The 22,965-nt window shown below is 45.4% G+C and overlaps 2 protein-coding genes across 20 annotated transcripts in view; one reads left to right on the top strand and one right to left on the bottom strand.

Moving 5' to 3' along the window:
* The window catches only part of SERF2 (small EDRK-rich factor 2), a 152,098-nt gene that overhangs the window by 100,116 nt on the left and 29,017 nt on the right, over positions 1-22,965 (bottom strand). The window lies entirely within an intron of this gene.
* PPIP5K1 (diphosphoinositol pentakisphosphate kinase 1) overlaps positions 2,144-22,965 on the top strand; it is a 46,399-nt gene continuing 25,577 nt past the window's right edge. For 5 of the 19 annotated variants that reach the window (XM_081829502.1, XM_081829500.1, XM_081829498.1 and 2 more), the window contains exons 1-27: positions 2,144-2,223; positions 6,140-6,235; positions 6,514-6,688; positions 7,149-7,344; positions 7,788-7,878; positions 8,099-8,184; positions 8,501-8,655; positions 8,787-8,888; positions 9,342-9,503; positions 9,616-9,737; positions 10,791-10,892; positions 11,134-11,220; positions 11,334-11,409; positions 11,554-11,663; positions 11,749-11,831; positions 11,999-12,130; positions 12,297-12,418; positions 12,711-12,893; positions 16,800-16,941; positions 17,131-17,354; positions 17,658-17,785; positions 17,995-18,109; positions 18,279-18,386; positions 19,038-19,154; positions 19,310-19,474; positions 21,537-21,686; positions 22,520-22,610. In XM_081829502.1, the coding sequence (XP_081685628.1) occupies positions 6,542-6,688; positions 7,149-7,344; positions 7,788-7,878; positions 8,099-8,184; positions 8,501-8,655; positions 8,787-8,888; positions 9,342-9,503; positions 9,616-9,737; positions 10,791-10,892; positions 11,134-11,220; positions 11,334-11,409; positions 11,554-11,663; positions 11,749-11,831; positions 11,999-12,130; positions 12,297-12,418; positions 12,711-12,893; positions 16,800-16,941; positions 17,131-17,354; positions 17,658-17,785; positions 17,995-18,109; positions 18,279-18,386; positions 19,038-19,154; positions 19,310-19,474; positions 21,537-21,686; positions 22,520-22,610 (3,196 nt within the window). In that variant the 5' untranslated portion in view covers positions 2,144-2,223; positions 6,140-6,235; positions 6,514-6,541. Of the gene's footprint in view, positions 2,224-2,401; positions 2,484-2,608; positions 2,677-6,139; positions 6,286-6,513; positions 6,689-7,148; positions 7,345-7,787; positions 7,879-8,076; positions 8,185-8,500; positions 8,656-8,786; positions 8,889-9,300; positions 9,504-9,615; positions 9,738-10,790; positions 10,893-11,133; positions 11,221-11,333; positions 11,410-11,553; positions 11,664-11,748; positions 11,832-11,998; positions 12,131-12,296; positions 12,419-12,710; positions 12,894-16,799; positions 16,942-17,130; positions 17,355-17,657; positions 17,786-17,994; positions 18,110-18,278; positions 18,387-19,037; positions 19,155-19,309; positions 19,475-21,536; positions 21,687-22,519; positions 22,611-22,965 lie in introns of those variants that run through there. The other 14 variants (XM_081829504.1, XM_006731683.3, XM_031026358.2 and 11 more) reach the window with 9 other exon arrangements.

Raw genomic sequence — 22,965 nt, 5'->3', positions numbered from 1 at the left:
CCTTTATTCCTCTCAGTCTTCTCCTGTGTTCCTTTTCCTCCCTTCCTCATTTCTTGGTATCCTTAGAAGCCATTCCCCTCTCTTCTGTGTCTGTCACTTAATTCCTTCTTCTGGTAAGAGAACAAATATCAGAGAATAGAGTTCTACAGTTAGAGTCACTTTTGGAGAGATGGAAAATGTTACCTGTGGACTCAGTGTCTAGGTTAAGGAGTAGTTATGAGCAAGCAAATATAATTACTTGGAATGGTGTATATTTACCCAGATAAAGAAGGGAGATAATCTTTCAGAGCAGTAGGGTTGTTATTTGATTGAGAGGGTGGTTACTAAGATTAAAGAGGTAGGAAACAAGAAGAGAGAATTACAGAAGGAAAAATAAGACTTGCCCAGAGGAATAGAGAAAGCACTCAAGTTTGGAGACTAGCTGTCCAAATTTGAGTACTAGCTCTGCTGAGAAAAGACATATATTTGTGTACTTTTCTTATTCCCTGTGAGCCTCTAACAGCCACATAATGTATTAATGCTCACTTTAAAAAATTATCCTATGGCATACAGGAAGTAATTGATATATATATATTTGATTTATTTAATGATAATGATATCAATACTACTTAACATTTATAAAGCACTTTACAATTATAAGGAACTCTTGTATGTATTATTTCATTGAACTGGATTGTTCCAATGGATGACCAGGGACTGAGCCTACATTTTTCGGGGGGCGGGGGAGGTGAGAAGACAAGTTAATTAACTAGAAGATGTTTTAATAACTTGTTTGAAGGGTTGGAGTGGTGGAGAGAACATGAGCCTGAGCAGAACTAAGGAGGATTCTATTTCCCTTAGGGACGGTCCTTAGAATCATCCCTATCTCATTCAGGATGCCTTGGGGTCAGTATAATGAGGCACCTGACTGAAAAGTGGTAGGATCCCTGAAGTTGCAGAGGAAAAACATGGAACTTGGGATTGTCTTGGCCAGGGAAACCTAAGTAAGAATGAAAAGATAAGAATAAAAATGCAGGGGCGCCTGGGTGGCTCAGTCGTTAAGCATCTGCCTTCAGCTCAGGTTATAATCTCAGGGTCCTGGGATCGAGCCCCGCATGGAGCCCCGCATGGAGCCCCGCATGGAGCCCCGCATGGAGCCCCGCATGGAGCCCCGCATCGGGCTCCCTGCTCGGGAAGCCTGCTTCTCCCTCTCCCACTCCCCCTGCTTGTGTTCCTGCTCTCGCTGTGTCTCTCTTTGTCAAATAAATAAATAAAATCTTTTAAAAAAGAATAAAAATGCAAACATACAAAATGCTTTCATATAATCAGTACCTTATGATTAGGTTTTTTTAAAATATTGTATTTATTTATTTCACAGAGAGAGAGCACACGTGCACAAGCAGGGGGAGTGGTAGGCACAGGGAGAGGGAGAAGCAGACTCCTGTAGAGCAGGGGAGACCGATGAGGGTCTCGATCCTACGGTCCTAGCGGACGTTTAACCGATGGAGCCACCTAGGCACCCCTGATTAGGTTTTTAAACCACTCTCTTACAGACGGAGAAATGGAGGCTGAGGGAAGTTCAGTGACTTGTCCAAAGCTGCACAGCTATTAAAGGCAAGGCCAGGATTCAAACCCAGGTTTGTCTGGTTCCAAGGCTGGGGGAGGGGTAAAGAACAAGCCCAGTGTGAAGATGGGAACCGTCTTGCCCAGTCTTCCATGTCCATCCTTTTTGTTGTCTCCTCCATAAATAAGTGTCTTTGTTCCTTCCCTTAATTTTCCGATTTGTTTTTCTCATTGTCTCTTTTTGTCTCCAGTCTACTCTACATCTGTTAACATTTTCAACCTACATCTATTGGCTAAGTATGTCATACTCCTTTTGTTTTAAAAAACAAACAGAAAACCTGGTTTTGTTCTCAAGGACGTGCAATGGCACAAATTGTACCTCTTCCTCTGCATCTTGCTTCTTCCCTGCTCTTGGTTTCACTGTAAAGTCTCTGTCTAAACGAAGCATCTGAGCTGTGCCGACGCAGAAATCGGAGGAAGGGGAGCATCAGGTTGCACTCCCTCCCTACAGCCGCTAGGGGCCACCCTCCTCCACGCAGAAGTGCAGGCCAACGCAGCCTGACTCTGTTGCCGGTGCGCGCCCTCCGCTGATTGGTGACACGGCAGAGAAGCCGCGCTTTGATTGGGCTGCTGTCAGGTGTCGCTGACGGCACGTTCGGCTGCGCGAACGCAGGGAGGCGGGTGAGCGAGGGCCGGGGGCGGTGGGGGAGTGGCTGGGGGCTGGGGGCGGTATCTGAGGCGGTGGGCTGGGTAGAGTGGGCTCTGGTGGTGCTGAGGGCAGTGTTTAGTACGGGCTGGGGGCAGCTTCGGAAAGAGGCCCAGGGAAGAGGCCTCAATGTCAGCGTAGGGAGAGTAAGGCGGGGGCGGGCGAAGGCTGGTGGAATCGCATCGGAGGGCGGCATTCGTGACCGGGAGCTGTGTGAGGAGAGACACCGGAGGGGGTCAGCAAGAGAAGAGAGGGGTTTGAGGATTTGCGGGAGGAAGAGGGAGTCCTGCGTGAGGAGCGGAGGCAGCAGGGGAGCGGGTCAGGGTGGGGAGGTCTGTGTGAGGAAGGGTGGAATGGAGTCGACGCGGGAGAGGATCGCTGCAGGCTGGGCTTGTTGCAGAGAGGAGGGGACTCTGGAGAGAGCTAGTGTAAGGACGGAATGGATCGTAGGCATTCTTTGTGGGGGATCATTGAGGGTTCGATATAAATATGTTACGAAGTGTGGTGACTCATCGACGGGTTTGGAGGGCTGCTTAATGCTGGAGAATCACTAAGTGAGAGGATTAGTTGGATTATTAATTGGATTAGTTGATCAGTGTGGGGGAGGGGCAGCAGTGTCGTGAGTGGTGGGGGGGGTCAGTGGAGAGTCATTTTAGCAAATTAGGGGAAGAAAGGAGCATGAGTGGGTTGATAAACAAGGGCATCAGCACAATTCATCAGTGTCAGAATATGGGTATATATGAAGGAGTAAGCATTGCATCTAGAGGGAATTTAGGTGGGAAGAAGATCGTGTTGGTGGCCTGAGGAGTTTTACTATGTTGGAAATATTCCTGCTTGGACTGTGTATTGAGGTTTCCCCTTCACCACTAATGGTGCCCTCTATTAAGTGCATGGTGATTAAGGAAATTCGAGGACTACTGCAAACAACCCTGAATTCTAAGGGATAAAAAAGTTACGCAGTTTACCCTCTCTTCTACCCCCTCTTCAGATCTGATTTAACATCTGTGTTTCTGAGATTACCCGTCTGCCCCATCCTCTCTCCCTACCTACCTATCTTCTCCCCACCTCTGACCCTCTCTTTTTTCCATCCGTTTGCACTGATTCAGGCAGGAGGTAGACTGCCCTTTAGTCTTTTTGTAGAGCGAGAAGTTTTCTTTTGTTTCGCAACAAAGTATTGAAGGAGAGGGGGTTGGGGAGAAGGGCACAGAAAACTGGGGAATAGCTCTTGGAATACCACATCAAATCCCAGCCTCTCTCAGAGGTACATCTAAATAAATCCTGGCTTATATCATAGCTATTTCTGTCAGGCTTCTATCTTTGCTTTGTTAAGTATGAATTTAGGCCTTTCCGTCTCTCTTTAGCCCCATATTTGTGAACAGACTCTTCCGCATTCTATTACCATCCTCTGTTATAAAGTTATATAATAGAATTTCAGGAAAATGACTATATACATTCAGTAGAAAACCAGGAAGGACTTAATGGAAAAAAGGGTGAAGGGTTAGGAATCTTAGACATGAGAGAAAACCCCTGCTTCAGATAAGGTATAAAGGTGCAAGAAAATTCTGCTTGCTTAAACTATACAGGGACCTTGGGAATGCCACAAATCATGGAAGTTGGGTCAGGTCACTAAAAAGGAGTTCAAAGAAATAGCCTGTTAATCAGGAGGGGGAGTGTATGAAGATCTGCAATAGACAACTGGAAATTTTTTTTTAAGATTTTATTTATTTATTTGAGTCAGAGTGAGAGAGCACAAGCCGGGGAGGGAGAGGGAGAAGCAGATTCCCCACTGAGCAGGGAGCCCAACTGGGCCTCAATCCCAGGACCCCAGGATCATGACTTGGATTCTGACGCTTAACTGACTGAGCCACCCAGGCGCCCTGACAACTGGAAATGTTAAGTCTAAGGAGCGTGTTGTAGTTGACCAGTGGAGACAAGCAGATGGTAAAGACTAGAAAGGTTAAGGGCTGCATAAAGGTTAGCTCTTTCTAATTAAAGGTGCAAATCCCACTTGCAATGGAAGGGTTTTAAATAAAAATACAAAATAATTGTTGGAGACCATTTAAAAAATCTGTAAGACGAAATTCGTTTACTTAAGGTGTTTCTGGCTTTCATTAGAGTCATTGGTTAGTATTTCTGAGAACTTTTGGAGAATGTGAAAAATCGCTGCTGGGTGACTCAATTTTATTTTTGGAAAAAAGCAGCATACCCATATCCCTGCACTTTAGTATTAACAAATGTTAACCTTTTGTGTATTTGCTTTAGATTTTTTTTAAAAATTGAAATAAACATTACAGATAAGGTTGGAAAGTTCCACTCAGATCCTTCTCAGTTCCATTTTCCCCTCTCAGAGGTAACCACTATCATGACTTTAATGTCTTTCTTTCCAGTCCATATTTTTAGACTTTTACTAATTATGTATACAGTCATAAATACATGTAATATTTTTTACTTATGCAAACTGAATTGTACTGCATGTGTATTTCTGCAGTTTGCATTTGGAAATTGTCCATATTGTTAAATCTTTGATTCATTTTTAAAAATCGCTGTTTATCATTTGTATGTACTACAGTGTATTTATCCATTCTACTTGTGACCTCTGAGTTTTCAGTTCTTCCCATTACCAGCAGTGAGGTTATGAACATCTTTGCCCATGTCTTGTTATGTGGGAGAGTTTTTTTTTTTTTAAAGATTTTATTTATTTATTCGAGAGAGAGAGAATGAGAGACAGAGAGCATGAGAGGGAGGAGGGTCAGAGGGAGAAGCAGACTCCCCGCCGAGCAGGGAGCCCGATGCGGGACTCGATCCCGGGACCCCAGGATCATGACCTGAGCTGAAGGCAGTCGCTTAACCAACTGAGCCACCCAGGCACCCGGGAGAGTTTTTTATAGCAGAAATTCTCAACCTCGACACTACTGACATTTTGGACTAGATAGTTCTTTGTTGTGGGGGAATATTCTATGCGTTTTAAACTGTGAAGCAGCATCCTTGGCCTCTACTCATTAGATGCCAATAGCACCTTCCCAGCTGTGACAACCAAAAATGCTTCCTACCAAATGTCTGATAACCAGCATAATCACAATTAGTTAAGAACCACTACGGTAGGTGTATGTATGCAGAAATGGAACTACCAGATTGTTCTGATTCAAGTATAAGTCTTAAGATGCTCTAACTGATTATGGCTCTAGACAGAATTTTTTCCTATTGTAGCTTCTGGTGTAAGGGACCTCGGCCTAGACCAGACTTGGGTCTGTAGTACCAGGACATGGTAGAGAGAAAACTGAAATTTTGGTCTGAGAATGGGTTGGAGGCAATTGTATGCATGCCCATATCCTCAACCTCCCAGTCAACACTAGACCTCTTTCCTTGACAGATTTTCTGGACTTGGGCATTTGTCTTTTAAAGTGGAGCACGTGAAGGAGGGACAGGGGACATAGAGGATTTTAATGTTCTGATATAATGCTTAGAACATAGGGTGCCCTCGGGGTGCCTGGATGTCTCAGTCGGTTAAGCGTCTGCCTTCAGCTCAGGTCATGATCCCAGGGTTCTGGGATCAGGCCCCACAGCTTCCTGCTCAGCAGGGAGCCTGCTTCTCCCTCTCCCTCTGTTGCTCCCCCTGCTTGTGCTCTCTCACTCTCTCTGTCAAATAAATAAAATCTTAAAAAAAAAAAAAAAAGAACATAGGGTGCCCTCGATAAATGTTTTTTGAGTTAATCCTTTGTAGGAATGAAGATGGGACTTAAGGTCAAAGGCAGCTAGCTGAGCTCTCTCCTTCCCTCTGCTCTTGAATTAAATCCCTGAGTTCAACACTACTGTGGGGAGATGGTGAAGGGATAGGAACATTTGGAATGAATCAAAAATTGGAAATGCCACTCTAATCTTCTCTTCTGGTAGGAATCAACAGTAGCCTTCCATGAGGAACTGCCTTTTCCACTTGCTGCTGGAGTTAATGGTGTTTCCTGCTGGCAGAATCAGGGACATGCCAGCACTGTAAGGGTTAACCTACTTATCCTCTCACCAGTCTCATGGTTGGGAGTGGGGTGAGTGGAGAGGAAAAGGGAGACCTTGCTTTTCTCTTAGGGATCTTTAGTCATGTCAAGTCATAGCCCACGTGCCTCTTTTCCCGTTGCTCCTTTTTACCATAGTTTTGTTTCCTGTTTCCCCTAGTCTCCTTGTGGTTCCCTCTTTATTTTATCATTCCCCATGCCCCATCCCCACCACTGCCATGGGGTTTGGATTCTGAGCTAATGGGATACCCTCCATTGCAGAACGGGATGAGTGGGTGCTCCGGCGGGGATGTGGTCACTGCCGGCCAGTGAGGGCGAGAGTGCCACAGCCCACTTCTTCCTGGGAGCTGGAGATGAGGGGCTGGGCACCCGTGGAATAGGCATGAGGACAGAAGAGAGTGACAGCGAGCTCCTTGAGGATGAGGAGGATGAAGTGGTAAGACTAAAGAAAATAATGTAACTTGGTGTTGGGACCCCTTTCATGGAGAGTTGAGATTCCATTGGTTGGAGACACTTCTCTGCTCTTTCTAAATGCATAGATTTCCTGTCATAAAAAAGCCCTATCCTGATTAAGTGGAGAGGCAGTAGAGATTGGTTAAATTACTTATCTTTGAATCCCCTGCCATTATGCCCTCGTCCTGTTGTGTCATGGTTATTGGTTCTCTGGCTCTTCTGCCTGAGCACACATTTCCTACTGTGGAAAGACTCCTATTCTTTAGGCAGTAGGAATCCCTACACGCACTCCATTCTAGACCTAAGTTAGGAGACAGCATTTCCCCATAGGTCCAAAGTCCTGGCAAGAAACTCTGTGCTCAAAGGAGATGAGACAGTGTTCCCTAATAGGGATGGTCTTGGTGGGAAGTTCCTAAGTTCCTGACAGCACTTCTTCTCTATAGCCTCCTGAACCTCAGATCATTGTTGGCATCTGTGCCATGACCAAGAAATCCAAGTCCAAGCCAATGACCCAAATCCTAGAGCGACTCTGCAGGTTTGACTACCTAACTGTTATCATTCTGGGAGAAGATGTGATCCTCAACGAACCTGTGGAAAACTGGCCATCTTGCCACTGCCTCATCTCTTTCCACTCCAAAGGTTGGAGTCTGTGAAGGAAAATGGGAGGGAATGGAGTTGCGAATGCTAGACTGGGAAATGAGGTTCTTACTGTCAAGTAGTACAGAGGTCATCAGCTCTTCCTGACACACTGGAGAACAGTGCAGGGGGCGGGGTTTGCTTTCCCTGTATCATGGAAGAGTTGCTGGAGGTGGTTTAAAGGCCACATTCAAACCTCAGGATCTAAGGCTCTTAGGATCTCTGACAGAATTGTGTGTCTCTGGAAGGACCCTAAAAATATCTTTTTCACTTTTTCCTGATGGATATTCTAGACTTGGGAAGTTGGGCAGAAGGATAAGTGATGGGTTGGATGGGTAGAGGAGCTTAGTGGCAACTTTAGCTTTAATACATCTCTCTGTTTCTCTTGCCATTTTCTCACTCTCTTTCACGTTTTTACTTTTATCTATTTCCTTTCTCTATCCCAGGATTTCCTCTGGACAAAGCTGTTGCTTACTCCAAGCTTCGAAACCCCTTTCTTATCAATGACCTGGCTATGCAGTATTACATCCAGGATAGGTATAGCTTTCTGTTGATTGGTGGGATGGGTAGCCCGGAGATCATGCCTATTTATGGAGCCCACTCTGGGAGGATCAAATAAACATGCTTAATTTTTGTAACATGCCCTCTTGAGTTCTATACCCTGATATCTACCAGTTCCTGAGCAAATGAAATCCCTAGCCTCTTCCCTTGGTCACTGTCTCCCACCTCTCCCAGCTAATTTATTTGGGGGCAACAGGAGGGAGGTGTACCGGATCCTGCAGGAGGAGGGTATTGATCTGCCTCGATATGCTGTGCTCAACCGTGACCCTGCCCGGCCTGAGGGTGAGTACCTGGCTTTGTCCAGTCCTGTCCTTGCTTTCTGTGACTTAGCCCAGTTGTCCATCCTCTAGACATCTCCATGTACTACTTATCTCAGTGAGCCTTTGGTTATTGGATTATGGGTAGAGTTAGAGCTATGGGTTCTCGAACAGAGCCTTGGACCTCTTAGGTAGATTCTACTATATTTATAGTAGGTCATAGATAGGTTAAGATAGGTCATAGAAATTTGGGGGTTATGGAGATTAAAACTCAGAGAAATGGGAGTTGGAAGCATTCTACAATTCTCAACCCTGGAAATGACCACATACCTGTCTTTCAGAATGCAACCTCATAGAAGGTGAAGACCAGGTAGAGGTAAATGGAGCTGTCTTTCCCAAGCCCTTTGTGGAGAAGCCAGTGAGTGCAGAGGACCATAATGTTTACATCTACTACCCGAGTTCAGCTGGAGGAGGAAGTCAGCGCCTCTTCCGTAAGGTATGGGAGACATTTAAACATTTGGGGAAGTCAGATAGATTGAAGGACAAGAATGAGGTTGTGGGGAGGGAAGCTGGAGGATTTGGGGACAATGTGGAGGTAACGTTTTTTCCTTCTTTTTCTTCCTGAAGATTGGCAGCCGAAGCAGCGTTTACTCTCCCGAGAGCAGTGTCCGAAAGACAGGATCATACATCTATGAGGAGTTTATGCCAACAGATGGCACAGATGTCAAGGTTATGGTGGATATAGGGATTTAAGTAGTCATAAATGTCTGGGTGGGATGGGGTGCATGGGAAGCAAGTGGAAGTGTATGGAGAGAGTCATAGAAAATAAAGCATGAATGTGATTTGCTTTCATATTCAGGTGAAGATATTGAGAGAAGTAGACCTTTACATTGTACTATCAGAGCAAGGGCAAGTGTAGCGTGGAAAATGGTATAATGTTGGTAAGTTATTTCTCAATGAGGACTAGGTAATAGCTCTGGAGGCCCAAAGAGAAACCTTCATAAGGATACTTCAGTGGGACTCAGTAAGAAAAATGTCAGTCTCCTTGTTCTTTATACTCAGGGTTTTTTTGTTTTTGTTTTTGTTTTTACTCTGAAACTAGTTTACAGACCTAGTGCTCATATTATCTTCTCATATACAGGATGAGCAGTGGGCATACTCAGTGATGCTATGTACCTGCAGGTATATACAGTGGGGCCCGATTATGCCCATGCTGAAGCCAGAAAATCTCCAGCTCTGGATGGGAAGGTCGAACGAGACAGTGAAGGGAAAGAGATTCGATATCCAGTCATGCTGACTGCCATGGAAAAGCTGGTGGCCAGGAAAGTCTGCGTAGCTTTTAAGGTGGAGGAAGGCCCATGGTGGGTGGTGCTTGGAGTGAGGGTACGAGACAGGAGCAGGGGTCTGGGAAGAAAGAGTGGCTCTCTTGTTCTCATCTTGCCTCTTTGCACTGCAGCAAACAGTTTGTGGTTTTGACCTTCTTCGTGCCAATGGTCACTCCTTTGTGTGTGATGTCAATGGCTTCAGTTTTGTCAAGAATTCGATGAAATACTATGACGACTGTGCTAAGATTCTGGGGTAAGAGACACAGTGGTCTGGACTGGGCAGAATGGGCTTAGAGAAGAAAGTTAGAAAGCTTTTGCTTTATTTTAAATAGTGTAAAAAAGGATTTAAGAGGGAAAAAGGAAAATAGAAAAAGGGCTCCTTAGCCCTCTTGCCTTCCTAACGCTGCACTCTGTTAACAGTTTTATATATACCATTGTGTCTTCTTCTACCATATATAAACAAATTATATTTATTGTACTAAACATATACTATTTTAAAACTTCTCTTTTAAAAAAATTCACCACATGATATTTAAAAATGTGGAAAGAATGATGCATATGGTGAGTATTCATGTATTCACCGTCAAGCTTTAGAAATAGAATATTAAGAATTGGGGCTCCTGGGTGACTCAGTTGGTTAAGTGGCCGACTCTTGATTTCTGCTCAGGTCATGATCTCAGGGTCCAGGGATCAAGCCCTGTGTCCGGCTCCACACTCAGTGGGGAGTCTGCTTAAGGATTCTCCCTCTCCCTCTTCCTCTGCCCCTCTCCACACTCACATTCTCTCTGTCTCTAAAATAAATAAATAGATCTTAAAAAAAAAAAAAGAATATAGCTGAGGCCCCTACCCCCCTTGCTAATTACATCCCTTTCCCTCCCACCCAGAGATAACGACAATCCTTAATTTGGTGTTTGTCATTCCCATGCATTTTTAAAAAAAATTTATTTATTTTAGAGAGACAGAATGTGCACTCGAGAGAAAGTGGGGGAAGGGGCAGAGGGAGAGAATCTCAAGCAGACTCCCCACTGAGCATAGAGCCTGATGTGGGGCTCAGTCTCAAGACCCATGACATCATGACCTGAGCTGAAACCAAGTGTGGGACTCTTAACCAACTGAGCCACCCAGACGCCACTGTCATTCCCATGCATTTGTTAATACTTTTATTACATCTATGCGTTTTGGGGGGGGGCATGTTTTTAGACTTTATATAATGTATTCCTCTACAACTTGCTAGTTTTTGTGAGCTTTATTTACATGTGTGGTTCTGGTTCATTCATTTTCATACAGTTCTTCATGTTTCTTCTAGGAACACCATCATGCGGGAGCTTGCTCCACAGTTCCAGATCCCATGGTCCATCCCCACAGAGGCTGAGGACATTCCCATTGTCCCTACCACATCTGGCACTATGTGAGCAAAAGTATAAAATCTGGAGTAACCTACTTAAGGCACCTGAGTCAGACCAGTGGTTACTTTCTGACCCTCTACCATCTGACTAGTGGAGCCTGGGTATCTTCCAGGCATTTTCCTTGACCCTACCTATTTGCCTAATCTCCGATAGTTTTTCCTCTGTTCTTTGACATGTCAAATAAGATGAAATGATGGGAGTTGGTGTGGGAAGGAGAGGCTCTAACAACATTCTCTATCTTAGGATGGAACTTCGTTGTGTCATTGCAATTATCCGTCATGGGGATCGTACCCCCAAACAGAAAATGAAGATGGAGGTGACACATCCAAGGTAGGAAGAATGTCCTAATTTAGACAGGTATTTGTGAGGGAGATGGGGATGGGGCAGCTCCCCAAGATTTTAACGGTCTTACCCCATACTGAAGCTTTTCCTTATTTCTTCAGGTTTTTCAGTCTATTTGAAAAACATGGTGGCTACAAGACGGGTAAATTAAAACTGAAGCGGCCCGAGCAGCTACAGGTAACATGTGGAATCTGGCTGGGAGGAGCAGTGCTATGGGGAAGTTAGAGAAAATAGGATTGGGGGCCTCAATGAGAGGCCAGGATGAAAGGGTAACTTGTCAGGACTTGGCCTCCTGTATGGATATCCTGTTATTTCCTCTAGGAGGTTCTGGATATCACAAGGCTGTTATTGGCTGAACTGGAGAAAGAACCAGGTGGTGAGATCGAGGAGAAGACTGGGAAACTAGAGCAGCTGAAGTCTGTGCTGGAGATGTGAGAAAGGGGATAGGAAAGGGGAGCCAATGACAGTGAGAACTGAGTGCTGGGGTAAAAAGTAAACTGTGAGTTTATCCTACAGGTATGGTCATTTCTCTGGCATCAACCGGAAGGTGCAGTTGACTTACTACCCTCATGGAGTAAAAGCTACTAATGAGGGGCAAGGTAAGATATAATACCCCCTTCCCATTACCATTCAGGTCTCTTATTCTTAAACCTTTAGATGACCTCTACCTTAAATCACCTTTCTGGGCTCCTCAGAAGACCTGACATTTAGATGTCCCCACTATTTTCCTTAGATGAGACCTATTCACTGCCCCTTATTCCTGCAGACCCACAGCAGGAGGCCCTGGCCCCATCTCTGTTGCTAGTACTGAAGTGGGGTGGAGAACTAACTCCTGCTGGCCGTGTTCAGGCTGAGGAGCTGGGGCGAGCTTTTCGCTGCATGTACCCTGGAGGACAGGGTGAGTATTTTGGAGGTAACTAGCAGGGCTTGGATAAGATGATTAGAGAATAAGTTGGGGGAATGAACAGTTAGAGGCAATGGGGAAGTTAATGGGGGAAAGAGCATTCTTCCTTCCATGTGGGTATTTATAGCAGTCCATTCCTGTTCCTCCCCTTTACCCCCAGGTGATTATGCTGGCTTCCCCGGTTGTGGGCTGCTTCGTCTCCATAGCACTTTCCGCCACGATCTCAAGATCTATGCCTCTGATGAGGGCCGTGTCCAAATGACTGCTGCAGCCTTTGCCAAGGTGCACACTTACAGTTCTCCCACAGTCCCAGCTTCCGTTAGGTAGAGAAACCGAGAGTTTGGAGAACTAGTTGGAAAATGTCAGGATGTTTATGTGCTGACTCAGAGAAGTTTCTGCTTGTGTTTGACCCATTCTATACTACTGAGAATGAGCTGAGAATAATTAGTGGGGGTAGGCCCCTTGACCTATACCCCTCCTCTCCAAGCCAGCTCCCATTTGATCTCTGGGACTGTGTAGGCCTAGAGGACGTAGACTGGAAGGGAAACTAATAGATGTTGTGCTTCCTCTCCAGGGCCTTCTGGCTCTAGAAGGAGAGCTAACACCCATTTTGGTACAAATGGTGAAGAGTGCCAACATGAATGGGCTCCTGGACAGTGATGGCGATTCCTTGAGCAGCTGCCAGCATCGGGTGAAGGCTCGACTGCACCATATTTTGCAGCAGGATGCCCCTTTTGGTCCTGAGGATTACGATCAGGTCAGGCTCTCCCTATTTTTGTGCCCAGCATACCCCCATCCCAAATTCCTGGACTTCTAAATGATAGTGATCAGTAATGGTGCTTACTACATGGTAGGCACTGCTTTCCATACATTATCTCATTTAATCTTTACCCTTTGAGGTAAGTATGGGCCTACAATCTCTTATCCACAGTTTCAACAGCAAAAAAGATTTGGCACCAAGATTCATTTGGTAGCAAAACCTGACATGATAAGACTATTTCTAATTCGTATTTATTTTGTTTAGTGTGAATCATCATATATTGTGCTGCAGAAATGTAAATGTGTTTAGTTATGCGCTAAGCCCTGTTGGAGATACTATATAACATGTGACATATGTACTATATTAGCTTCCTAAAGTCTGAAAAAGTCTCAGTTCCAAAACTCAGCAGGTCCCAAGGATTCTGAATGAAATAATGTTTCAGTTATCTATTGATGCATAAAAAACTACCCCAAGGGGCGCCTGGGTGGCTCAGTTGGTTAAGCGAGTGCCTTCGGCTCAGGTCATGATCCTGGAGTCCCTGGATCGAGTCCCGCATCGGGCTCCCTGCTCGGCAGGGAGCCTGCTTCTGCCTCTGACCCTCCCCCCTCTCATGTGCTCTCTCTCTCTCATTCTCTCTGTCTCAAATTAAAAAAAAAAAAAAAAAAAAAAAACTACCCCAAAACTCAGTGACTTAAAATGATATCCATTCTGTTATCTTACTCATAGTTCTAGGCTCAGCTGGTCTTGACTGGGCTGTCTCCTAAAATTGTCCAGATACTGGCCAGGTTTTGGGGCTGAAACCATCTGAAGGCTCGACTGGGTTGCTGAGATGGCTGGGCTTTCTCCTTCTTCTTGCTCTCCTTGTAATCTTAGAGCCTCTCCTCTCCACATGTTTTCTCCATGTGGTTTCTTAGCATTGTAGCCAGACTTCTTAAATGGTAGCTTAGGACACCCCAAAACCAGAAGCTTCCAGGCTGGTTTTTTTTTTTTAAGATTTTATTTTTTTATTATTATTTTTAAAATTGTATTTCTTTATTTGAGAGAGAGAGCGCACATGCACACACACTTCGGGGGAGGGGCAGAGGGAAATGGAGAGAGAGTCTTTTAAGCTGACTCTGCGCTGAATGTGGACCACAACACAGAGCTTAATCTCACAACCCTGAGATCATGACCCAGCCAGAACCAAAAGTCAGACACTTAACCAACTGTGCCACCCAGGTGCCCCTATTTTTAAGGTTGTGATCTCATGGTTGTGAGATCGAGCCCCACGTCAGGCTCCCCACTCACTGGGGAGTCTGCTTGAGATTCTCTCTCCCTCTCCATCTGCCCCTCCTGCTCATGCTCTTTCTCTCAAATAAATTTTAAAATATATTTTATTTTTAAGTAATCTCTACACCAAATGTGGGGCTTGAACTCACAACCCTGAAATCAAGAGCTGTGTGCTCCACCAACTGAGCCAGCCAGGTACCCCCCTTCTAAACTCTTAAAGTGTAGGCCCAGAATTAGTTAATGCAATGTAACTTTGTGGTTTTGTTGTTATTGTTGTTGTTGTTTATTGGTTAAGCAGTCACAGGGCCAGTGCAGATTCTAGGCAAGGGGAAGGTGACAGAGAATTAATGGCCATATTTAATCCATCATAAGAACTGTGGACCTGTACTACTTTTCTCCCATTTTACAGATGAGAAAATCTAGGCTCAGAAGAATTTAGGCGACCTTTCCAAGGACACCCAGCTAGTATGAACCCAAGGTGTCTCACCTGAGAGCCCAGGCTGTTGGCCACCATAGTGTACTGCCTCACAGTATTAATCACAGTGGATGCCATTCCCCAGGGTCATCTTTTTTTCCTATGTATCCTGCCATGATTGACTGGAGATCATTTGCCAGACGGTGATTTTATACCATCCTACCACTGGTAGCTGATTTCTGATGAGTTCTTTTTTAGATTTTTTTTTTTTTTTTTTTAAGATTTTATTTATTTATTTGACAGAGAGACAGCGAGAGAGGGAACACAAGCAGGGGGATTGGGAGAGGGAGAAGCAGGCCTCTGGCTGAGCAGGGAGCCCGATGCGGGGCTTGATCCCAGGACCCTGGGACCATGACCTGAGCCGAAGGCAGACGCCCAACGACTGAGCCACCCAGGCGCCCCTGAGTTCTTTTTTAAAGAAAAAAAATTTTTTTAAATTGTAGTACCACTTGAATCATTTTTTTTAAAGATTTTTTTTTTTTAATTATTTTTAAGTAATCTCTACACCCAACATGGGGCTTGAACTCACAACCTCGAGATCAAGAGTTGCATACTCTTTGACTGAGCCAGTGGGGTGCCCCCCACTTGAATCATTTTTAAGCATACAGTTCAGTTGCATTAAGTATATTCAGAGTATTGTGTAACCATTTCTGATAGGTTCTTCAGTGAGCTAAGTAGCTGTGCACATTGCCTGGAGAATGTCCATTTTTTGTGTTTTTCTCTGAGCAAGACTTGATAAGGGCAGGATCTTGCTCTCTTATGTCCCAATCCATTGCTCAATGTCAAATTAAAAAAGCTAAAATACTTTTTCTGGGGCGCCTGGGTGGCTCAGTCGTTAAGCGTCTGCCTTCGGCTCAGGCCATGGTCCCAGGGTCCTGGGATCGAGCCCCGCATAGGGCTCCCTGCTCTGTGGGAAGCCTGCTTTCTCCCTCTCTCACTCCCCCTGCTTGTGTTCTCTCTCTCGCTGTGTCTCTCTCTGTCAAATAAATAAACAAAATCTTAAAAAAAAAAAATTTTTTTTTAAATAAAGTACTTTTTCTTTCTCCCTTGCTTCTTTTTGCTAGCAAAGGACCTAATTGAATGTGTGCATTCCACCCACAGCCCTCTTTTCCCTTCCCCATTCTTCATTGACTGTCACTGTCCTGAAAGCTTGAGCTGGAACCTAGCTCTGAGGCAGGACCTCTGCTCTAGGTCAAGCTAGCATTTTGTTAGGAGGAATAAGATTATGTTATCTCTGTTACCCACTCATGAAACATTCTGTGGGGATTTTGAAGGGTTTTGGTTTAATCTTTATTCCCCAGCATTTTCTTTTCTTTCTTTCTTTTTTCTTTTTTTAGAGAGAAAGAGAGCGCACGCAAGCAGGGTGGGGAGCTGGGGCTGAGGGAGAGCAGAGAGAGAATCTCAAGCAGGCTCCACGCTCAGTGCAGAGCCCAGTGCGGGGCTCCATCTCAGGACCCTGAGATCATGACCTGAGCTGAATTTCAGAGTCAGATGCTTAACTGACTGAGCCAGCCAGGCGCCCCTCCCCAGTATTTTCCTTGTGTATTTTATTTATTTATTTATTTATTTATTTATTTATTTATTTATTTATTTTTAAAGATTTTATTTATTTGAGAGAAGGGGGGGGATGGAGAGCAAGAGTGCATGAGCAGAGGGAGGTAAAGATAGAGAATCCCAAGCAGGCTCCATGGCCCAGCACAGAGCTCAACGTGGGGCTCAATCTCACCACCCCAAGACCGTGACCCAGCCAGAACCAGGAGTCGGATGCTCAACCAACTGAGCCACCCAGGTGCCCTGACCTAGGTTCTTTTATTGGGGGTTCTAAAATACATATAGGGGGTGCCTATGCTGGACATGGAGCCTGCTGAAGACTCTTTCCCTCTGGCCCTCCCCAACCCTCTCTTAAAAAAAAAAAAGAACCTAGGTCTATTTTATTTCCTCTGGATTCCAAGACTTTTACCCTCAACCCTTCTTAGATAACTGTGTGTTAGAGTAGTCCCCTCATCCTAGAACTGATAGTATGCCTGTAGCCTAAGAATCCTCATCGGAGTGAGCCTACAACCAGATCTTACTTGCAGGTAGTTTCTGTAATAAGCTCGCAGGATTCTGGGCAATTGTCACAGAGCCTATCTTGCTTTTCATCTCTCTGTTCCCCAAAGCTGGCTCCCACTGGAAGCACTTCCCTCCTCAACTCCATGGCTGTCATCCAGAATCCTGTGAAGGTCTGTGATCAGGTATTTGCCCTGATTGAAAACCTCACTTACCAGATCCGGGAACGGATGCAGGACCCCAAGTCTGTAGGTAGGTATGAATAGTACTATCTTCCCTTCAAGGTTTCTGGTATGGATGGGTTCCTCAGGCACTCCTGTGTCCTCTCCTAAATGTATGAGACAAGGCATTCTCATCCCTCTGATTCTACTGCAAATTTGTTAGGGTCTTTTGTTAGAGATAAAATCTTTGGCTCTTTCTGACTGTCCATCTTCCTTCCAGACCTGCAACTCTACCACAGTGAGACACTAGAGCTCATGCTACAGCGTTGGAGCAAACTGGAACGTGACTTTCGACAGAAGAGTGGGCGCTATGATATCAGTAAGATCCCTGACATCTATGACTGTGTGAAGTATGATGTGCAGCACAATGGGAGTCTGGGACTTCAAGGCACAGCAGAGTTGCTACGTCTCTCTAAGGCATTGGCTGATGTGGTCATTCCCCAGGTGTGTCTCATAGCCTAGGGGGATGGGCACTGGGAAAGGAAGGGAAGAAAAGCAGAAAGGAGGGATGGTGTGGGAAGCAGGGGAAGGAAACTTAGAGAAAAAATAAGTTGAGTTGCTATAATTCTCTGGCTCTGATTAAGTGCAAGAGGCTAACTGAGGAGAAACCTGGAGAGGGGGAATGTGGTGGACATGAGAGAAACCCTAGACCTGAGGTGAAGAAAAACATCATCTTGGGCCTTGGAGTATGAGGCAAGAGGAAAACAAGATTCACTGAGGTACTTTTTCCTGGCCTGTGGCCCCTAGGAGTACGGGATCAGTCGGGAGGAGAAACTGGAAATTGCTGTGGGCTTCTGTCTTCCACTGTTGCGGAAGATACTACTTGACCTGCAGAGAACCCACGAGGATGAGTCTGTCAACAAGCTGCATCCCCTGTGAGGGAGGGCTGGGAGGGGTGCTGGATGGAGGGAGGGGTGTGTCAGGGAGCCCTTGGGGGAATATAGGCTGGGACAGCTTGGGAAACTAAGAATAGAAGGGATCCTGGGGTGGAAAGGAGAGAAGTGTTTGAGTTGGGAGGAAGGAGTTCGTGGAGGGGTGGGAAGAAGATTATGTGACAGTGTACATGACTTAGCTCTTATCTCAGGTACTCCCGAGGGGTGCTCTCCCCAGGCCGCCATGTTCGAACACGTCTCTATTTCACCAGTGAAAGCCACGTCCACTCCCTACTCAGTGTCTTCCGTTATGGGGGACTTCTTGATGTAAGGATCTTTCTTCCTTCAACCTATGAACACTTTTCCCCAACATTCTTTTACTCTCCTCCTCATGTTTCTTTTTTACTGCAAGCTTTCTGTATTCTCTTTGTCTCCCTGCTCCTTCCCTGACTCCCTTGTCCTTGGGCATTGATTTTCTTCTTCTTATGTTCTGTAGGAGACCCAGGATGCACAATGGCAGAGAGCTTTGGCTTATCTCAGTGCCATCTCAGAGCTCAACTATATGACCCAGATTGTCATCATGCTTTATGAGGACAACACACGGGTGAGGAGCTAACACGGTGGGGTGAGGAGGGTGCCCCTTCTTTCTCCTCCTTCCCATTTTAGAAAGAAACTTTCATATCCTTATAATTTGTAGAATTCAGCTAGGTGTGATACCCAAGCACAGCATGTCACAAAGAGGAACCTGGAGGTTCCTGCTAGAACAGAAAAAGTGTTTTGGGATGGTGTTGAGCCAGAGAAATACCATGGAACATAGCTCTGGATTAGGGAGGGTATAGAATTTGGGATGATGTTACAGTGAGTCTTTTTCTCTCAAACTTTCTTATACCTTTTTCATCTGGCTCCACAAAGGCAAGTGTGGTGTTGTATGTATGTGTGTGTTGTATGTATATATGAAGTGTGCTGCTGTATGTACTGTAGCAAAGCTGAATTACTGTGGGAGATGGATGGAAAGAGTTGTGGAAGTCATGTGGGGTGGTGAATCTCAAATAGTGGAGGTGAAGGAATGAGGATCCTTTAACACTAGACTATAGTTAAGGGGAAGCTATAATAGATCAGCCCAAGAATGGAGTAAGATACTGAAACCTCAGCCCTGGGAGGATGTATCCTCTGAGTTCCTCTCTGTTGTCCCTGTGGTCTTCCACCACCATATCCAACTTTTCCCACTGCCCCTTCATCTGTTGATGCCCCATAGGATCCATTATCAGAGGAGCGGTTCCATGTGGAGCTACACTTTAGCCCTGGAGTGAAAGGTGTTGAGGAAGAAGGCAGTGCCCCAACTGGCTGTGGATTCCGTCCAGCTTCTTCTGAGGTGGGTCTGAGTCCTGGGATTTTAGATTAGAGGATTTAGGAACCAAGGGATGGGAAACTTGGAAATAGTATAGGGAGGTGAAAAGACTGGGGAGTCTGGGATGAGGAGGCTGGAGGCCATTAACACCCTTCCGATCTGTACCTGTTGGTGGGTAGAATGAAGAGATGAAAACAGACCAAGGCAGCATGGAGAACCTGTGCCCGGGGAAGGCATCGGATGAACCAGACCGGGCATTGCAGACTTCACCCCAGCCCCCTGAGGGCCCTGGCCTCCCAAGGAGATCACCCCTCATTCGTAACCGAAAAGCCGGCTCCATGGAGGTAATGGGAGGGGCTTGGGAGAAAGAAGTGGTGGAATTGCTCATAGGGCAATATCCATGAATCCTCTGAATGCCCTTGGGGGATTGTTGGGACCTTAGGCAGAGTCCTCCTGTCCCTGGTGGACATGTTTTACTTAATTTCTCTTTCATAACTGGTCTCCCAGTAAAGCTCCTTTAAGCTGGTTGCTACTTCTGAGATTAAAGAGATGCCCGTGAGAGGGGCCTGAGAGATAGGATATTAAGAGATGAAATTGAGGAGGAGGCCGCTGGATGAATTTGAAAAGGCTGTTCTTTAAAAGGAAATATAGTGGAAACAGCATGAACTCTGGGCTAAACTCCCAGTCTGATACTTAGAAGCTGTGTGACCTTGGACAGGTAATTTCTCCAAGCCTCAGTTTTTCATCTATGAAACACAAGTAAACACAAGTAATATCTAACATATAGATGTTCAGTAAACAGTAATTATAATAATAAAACAATAGCTATTAAAGGCCAGTCTCTCTCCATCTCTTTGTTGCCTTGGGTAAAAATTATAGCTCAGACAGGAGCAATTATGTAACACTTTAATATCATCCTTTTAGGGTTACCGGTACTCATTCCAGAAAGGGAAGCAAGTCTGGAAGTCTCTCTCTTCCCTCTGTTCTGATGAGGAGCGTTATTGGCCTGGGCCTGTGTCCGTTATTTTTGGAGTTTGTCTCTAGGCCTGGTTCTAGTTCTCTAGCCTAGAAGGAGGAACTATTGTAAATGTTACATTGTGTCCAGCTAACTGTGCTGATGTTTTTGTTCAGGTCTTTTTTCTTGGAAAGATTTTTTCCCTCTTTGGCTCAATGACACTCTTTTTGACCCCATGATTTATCCTTGTCTCAGGGACTCTGTCTGATTTGGGTCCTGCTTTGACAGATCAATCTATTCACCTGGCTCTGTACCAGCTCTCTGTCTTAAAGGAATTGGTCTTTCATTTTAGGAATATCTTAGAAGAATCTGTAACTACCTTATATAGGATCAGCCAGAGGCTTACAGTTCAGATTTTGGAGAAAGCTGAGAAAACAAACTACAGTCTGTTTTGGACTTATTCTTTTCTTCCTGATTATTTTACATTAGGCTTGATGTTATGAATACTCAGGGCTTCTTTAGGAGGGGGATGCATTATTTTCTCTTTGAGGTGTAAGTTAACTTAGTATCCACAGTACACTAGTACCCTACAGACTCACGTGGATTGATCAAGCGGACAAGAATGATGTATAATCTTCATCAGTAAACTGCTTCTCCACATCTAAATGTCTTCCCCATTCACATGGTCTGCCAGTCTCCCTAGCACTGTTGTGCTTAACCCTTTTTTTTTTTTTAAGATTTTATTTATTTATTTGACAGAGAGAGAGATAGCGAGAGCAGGAACACAAGCAGGGGGAGTGGGAGAGGGAGAAGCAGGCTTCCTGCCGAGCAGGGAGCCCGATGTGGGACTCGATCCCGGGACCCTGGGATCATGACCTGAGCCAAAGGCAGACGCTTAACGACTGAGCCACCCAGGCGCCCCAACCCTTTTTTTTTCTTCTGGTTTAATCAGTCAAGAGATACAGGCAAAGCAGAGCTCTCTGTGTATCATCTCTCAGACTTGATGAGTTGGCTTTTTTCTTTCAGGCCTACAGGAAGCTTCCTGTTGTAATCACATTTCTTCCTTTTAATTCCTAGTGTTGCTTATACCGTGGCTCATCCAGGATGGTGGTTGCCCAAGATACGCTCCTCAGCTTTGCAAGAAAATCTTCTCTCCACTCCTTGGTCACACAGCCTTTTAATATTAATATTTCCTTTCCTTATTCTATAGGTATAGGCATTGGTATTCTTATCCTTATCGACTACAACCCTTCCCCCCATTCCTTCTCCTCTTGTCATCTCATATTTTTGGACAGTTTTAGAATACAGAATCTGTGACCTTCATAGCAGCTGTGCCCTGGGTGATCATCCTCTCCAGGCCTAGAACTAGCTCTGCCCAATGGGCACTGGGGCTTTTGGGAGCCTGGGAGTTAAAGGAGCTGTGACCGGCTTTCCACCCGGTCTGATTTCAGGTCATGAACATGCAGTGCACGGGGAACCTGGACCTGATCCCCTTGCGGGGACGGCGCCGCAGGAGGTCAGGAGACCTCCCCAGGCCTTCCCCAGCCATCGGCCTACAGCCCCGGGCTGTGTCCACCACTCACCTGGCATCCTGCACACAGGTGTCCCTCCCTTCTTCATCTTCCTTTCCTGCCTCTGTCTTTGCCTTTTGGGATCTAGGGACTCAGAACACTATCTGGGGGTGGTGGTGTGTGTGTGTGTGTTGGGATTTGTGTGATTAGGCCCTTTGTAGCCTTTTTATTTTTATTTATTTTTAATTTTTTTTTTAAAGATTTTATTTATTTATTCATGAGAGAGAGAGAGAGGCAGAGGGAGAAGCAGGCTCCCAAGGAGCAGGGAGCCTGATGCGGGACTCGATCCCAGGACCCTGAGATCATGACCTGAGCCGAAGGCAGACACTTAACCATCTGAGTCACCCAGGCACCCCCCTTGTAGCCTTTTTAGAAATCTGTTTCATGTCTCCAGACATGGAGGGGAGGGTTTCTTGGTGCAGATAAGAAACCGAGTGTGGTTGCCATAACCACATATGTCCCATGGAAAGAGGAGAGGGTAGCCAGACTTTCCTTTTTAGCATGGCTCATTTATTGTGATTGGGTTTCTGAGTCCTGTGGAGGGATAGGTAAGATTAAGGAACCCTTCTCTGCTGAGAACTGAGAATGGTTGAATAATGATTTCTCAAATTTGGGATGGAAGGGCTGTGGGAACAGGCATCTTGGAAATACAAATGCCATCTGGTGTATAGGATTCCCTGGACAGTTCCCTCTGCAAAGTACACTCTCCATTCCCTTTTCATTATTCCTCCCCCATAAAAATCCTTTGGTTCTTCCAGACTTTCTGACATTGCTTGGTTTTATAGGGGCAGGAATTCAGGACCTGGGTTTTAGACTTCTTGGTTGAAGTGACAAAATGGTAATATAGAGTCCTTTTTCTCCAGGTGCTTTCTGAGACTTCATCCTCGAGGCCTGGTGGCTACCGGCTCTTTTCATCTGCACGGCCACCAACAGAGATGAAGCAGAGTGGCCTAGGTATGGTTTTCCAGCATTTCACCTATTGTTGGGAAGGGGTGTCTGTCTGTTCTAACAGGTTTTATTGTGGGAAACCTTAGTCATGGATGTTGGGGTCATCTGGTCAATGGAATTGTTGGGTGGGGCTAGGGAGGATGAATTGGGAGAAGCCATGTTTAGGTGTGAACTTTGATCCCAGATGATTGTTTCCATTCCAGGAAGGTGTTTGTCTTTTGGTTTTTTACACCAACCCCCATTTCTCTGGCTCAAGGGCATTTTTCTGGCTTCCCCTCTCATTCCTTATCTGTCCTCCCGGTCTAGCCCAGACCTTAAGGGACCATGGAGACTCTGATACTTCAGAGTTATCAGAGACAAA

Source organism: Leptonychotes weddellii, chromosome 9, assembly GCF_054177405.1.
Source record: "Leptonychotes weddellii isolate Sample4059 chromosome 9, ASM5417740v2, whole genome shotgun sequence".
Lineage (NCBI taxonomy): Eukaryota > Metazoa > Chordata > Mammalia > Carnivora > Phocidae > Leptonychotes > Leptonychotes weddellii.
The sequence above is the reverse complement of the archived record's forward strand: the minus strand, read 5'-3'. Positions and strand labels throughout refer to the sequence as shown.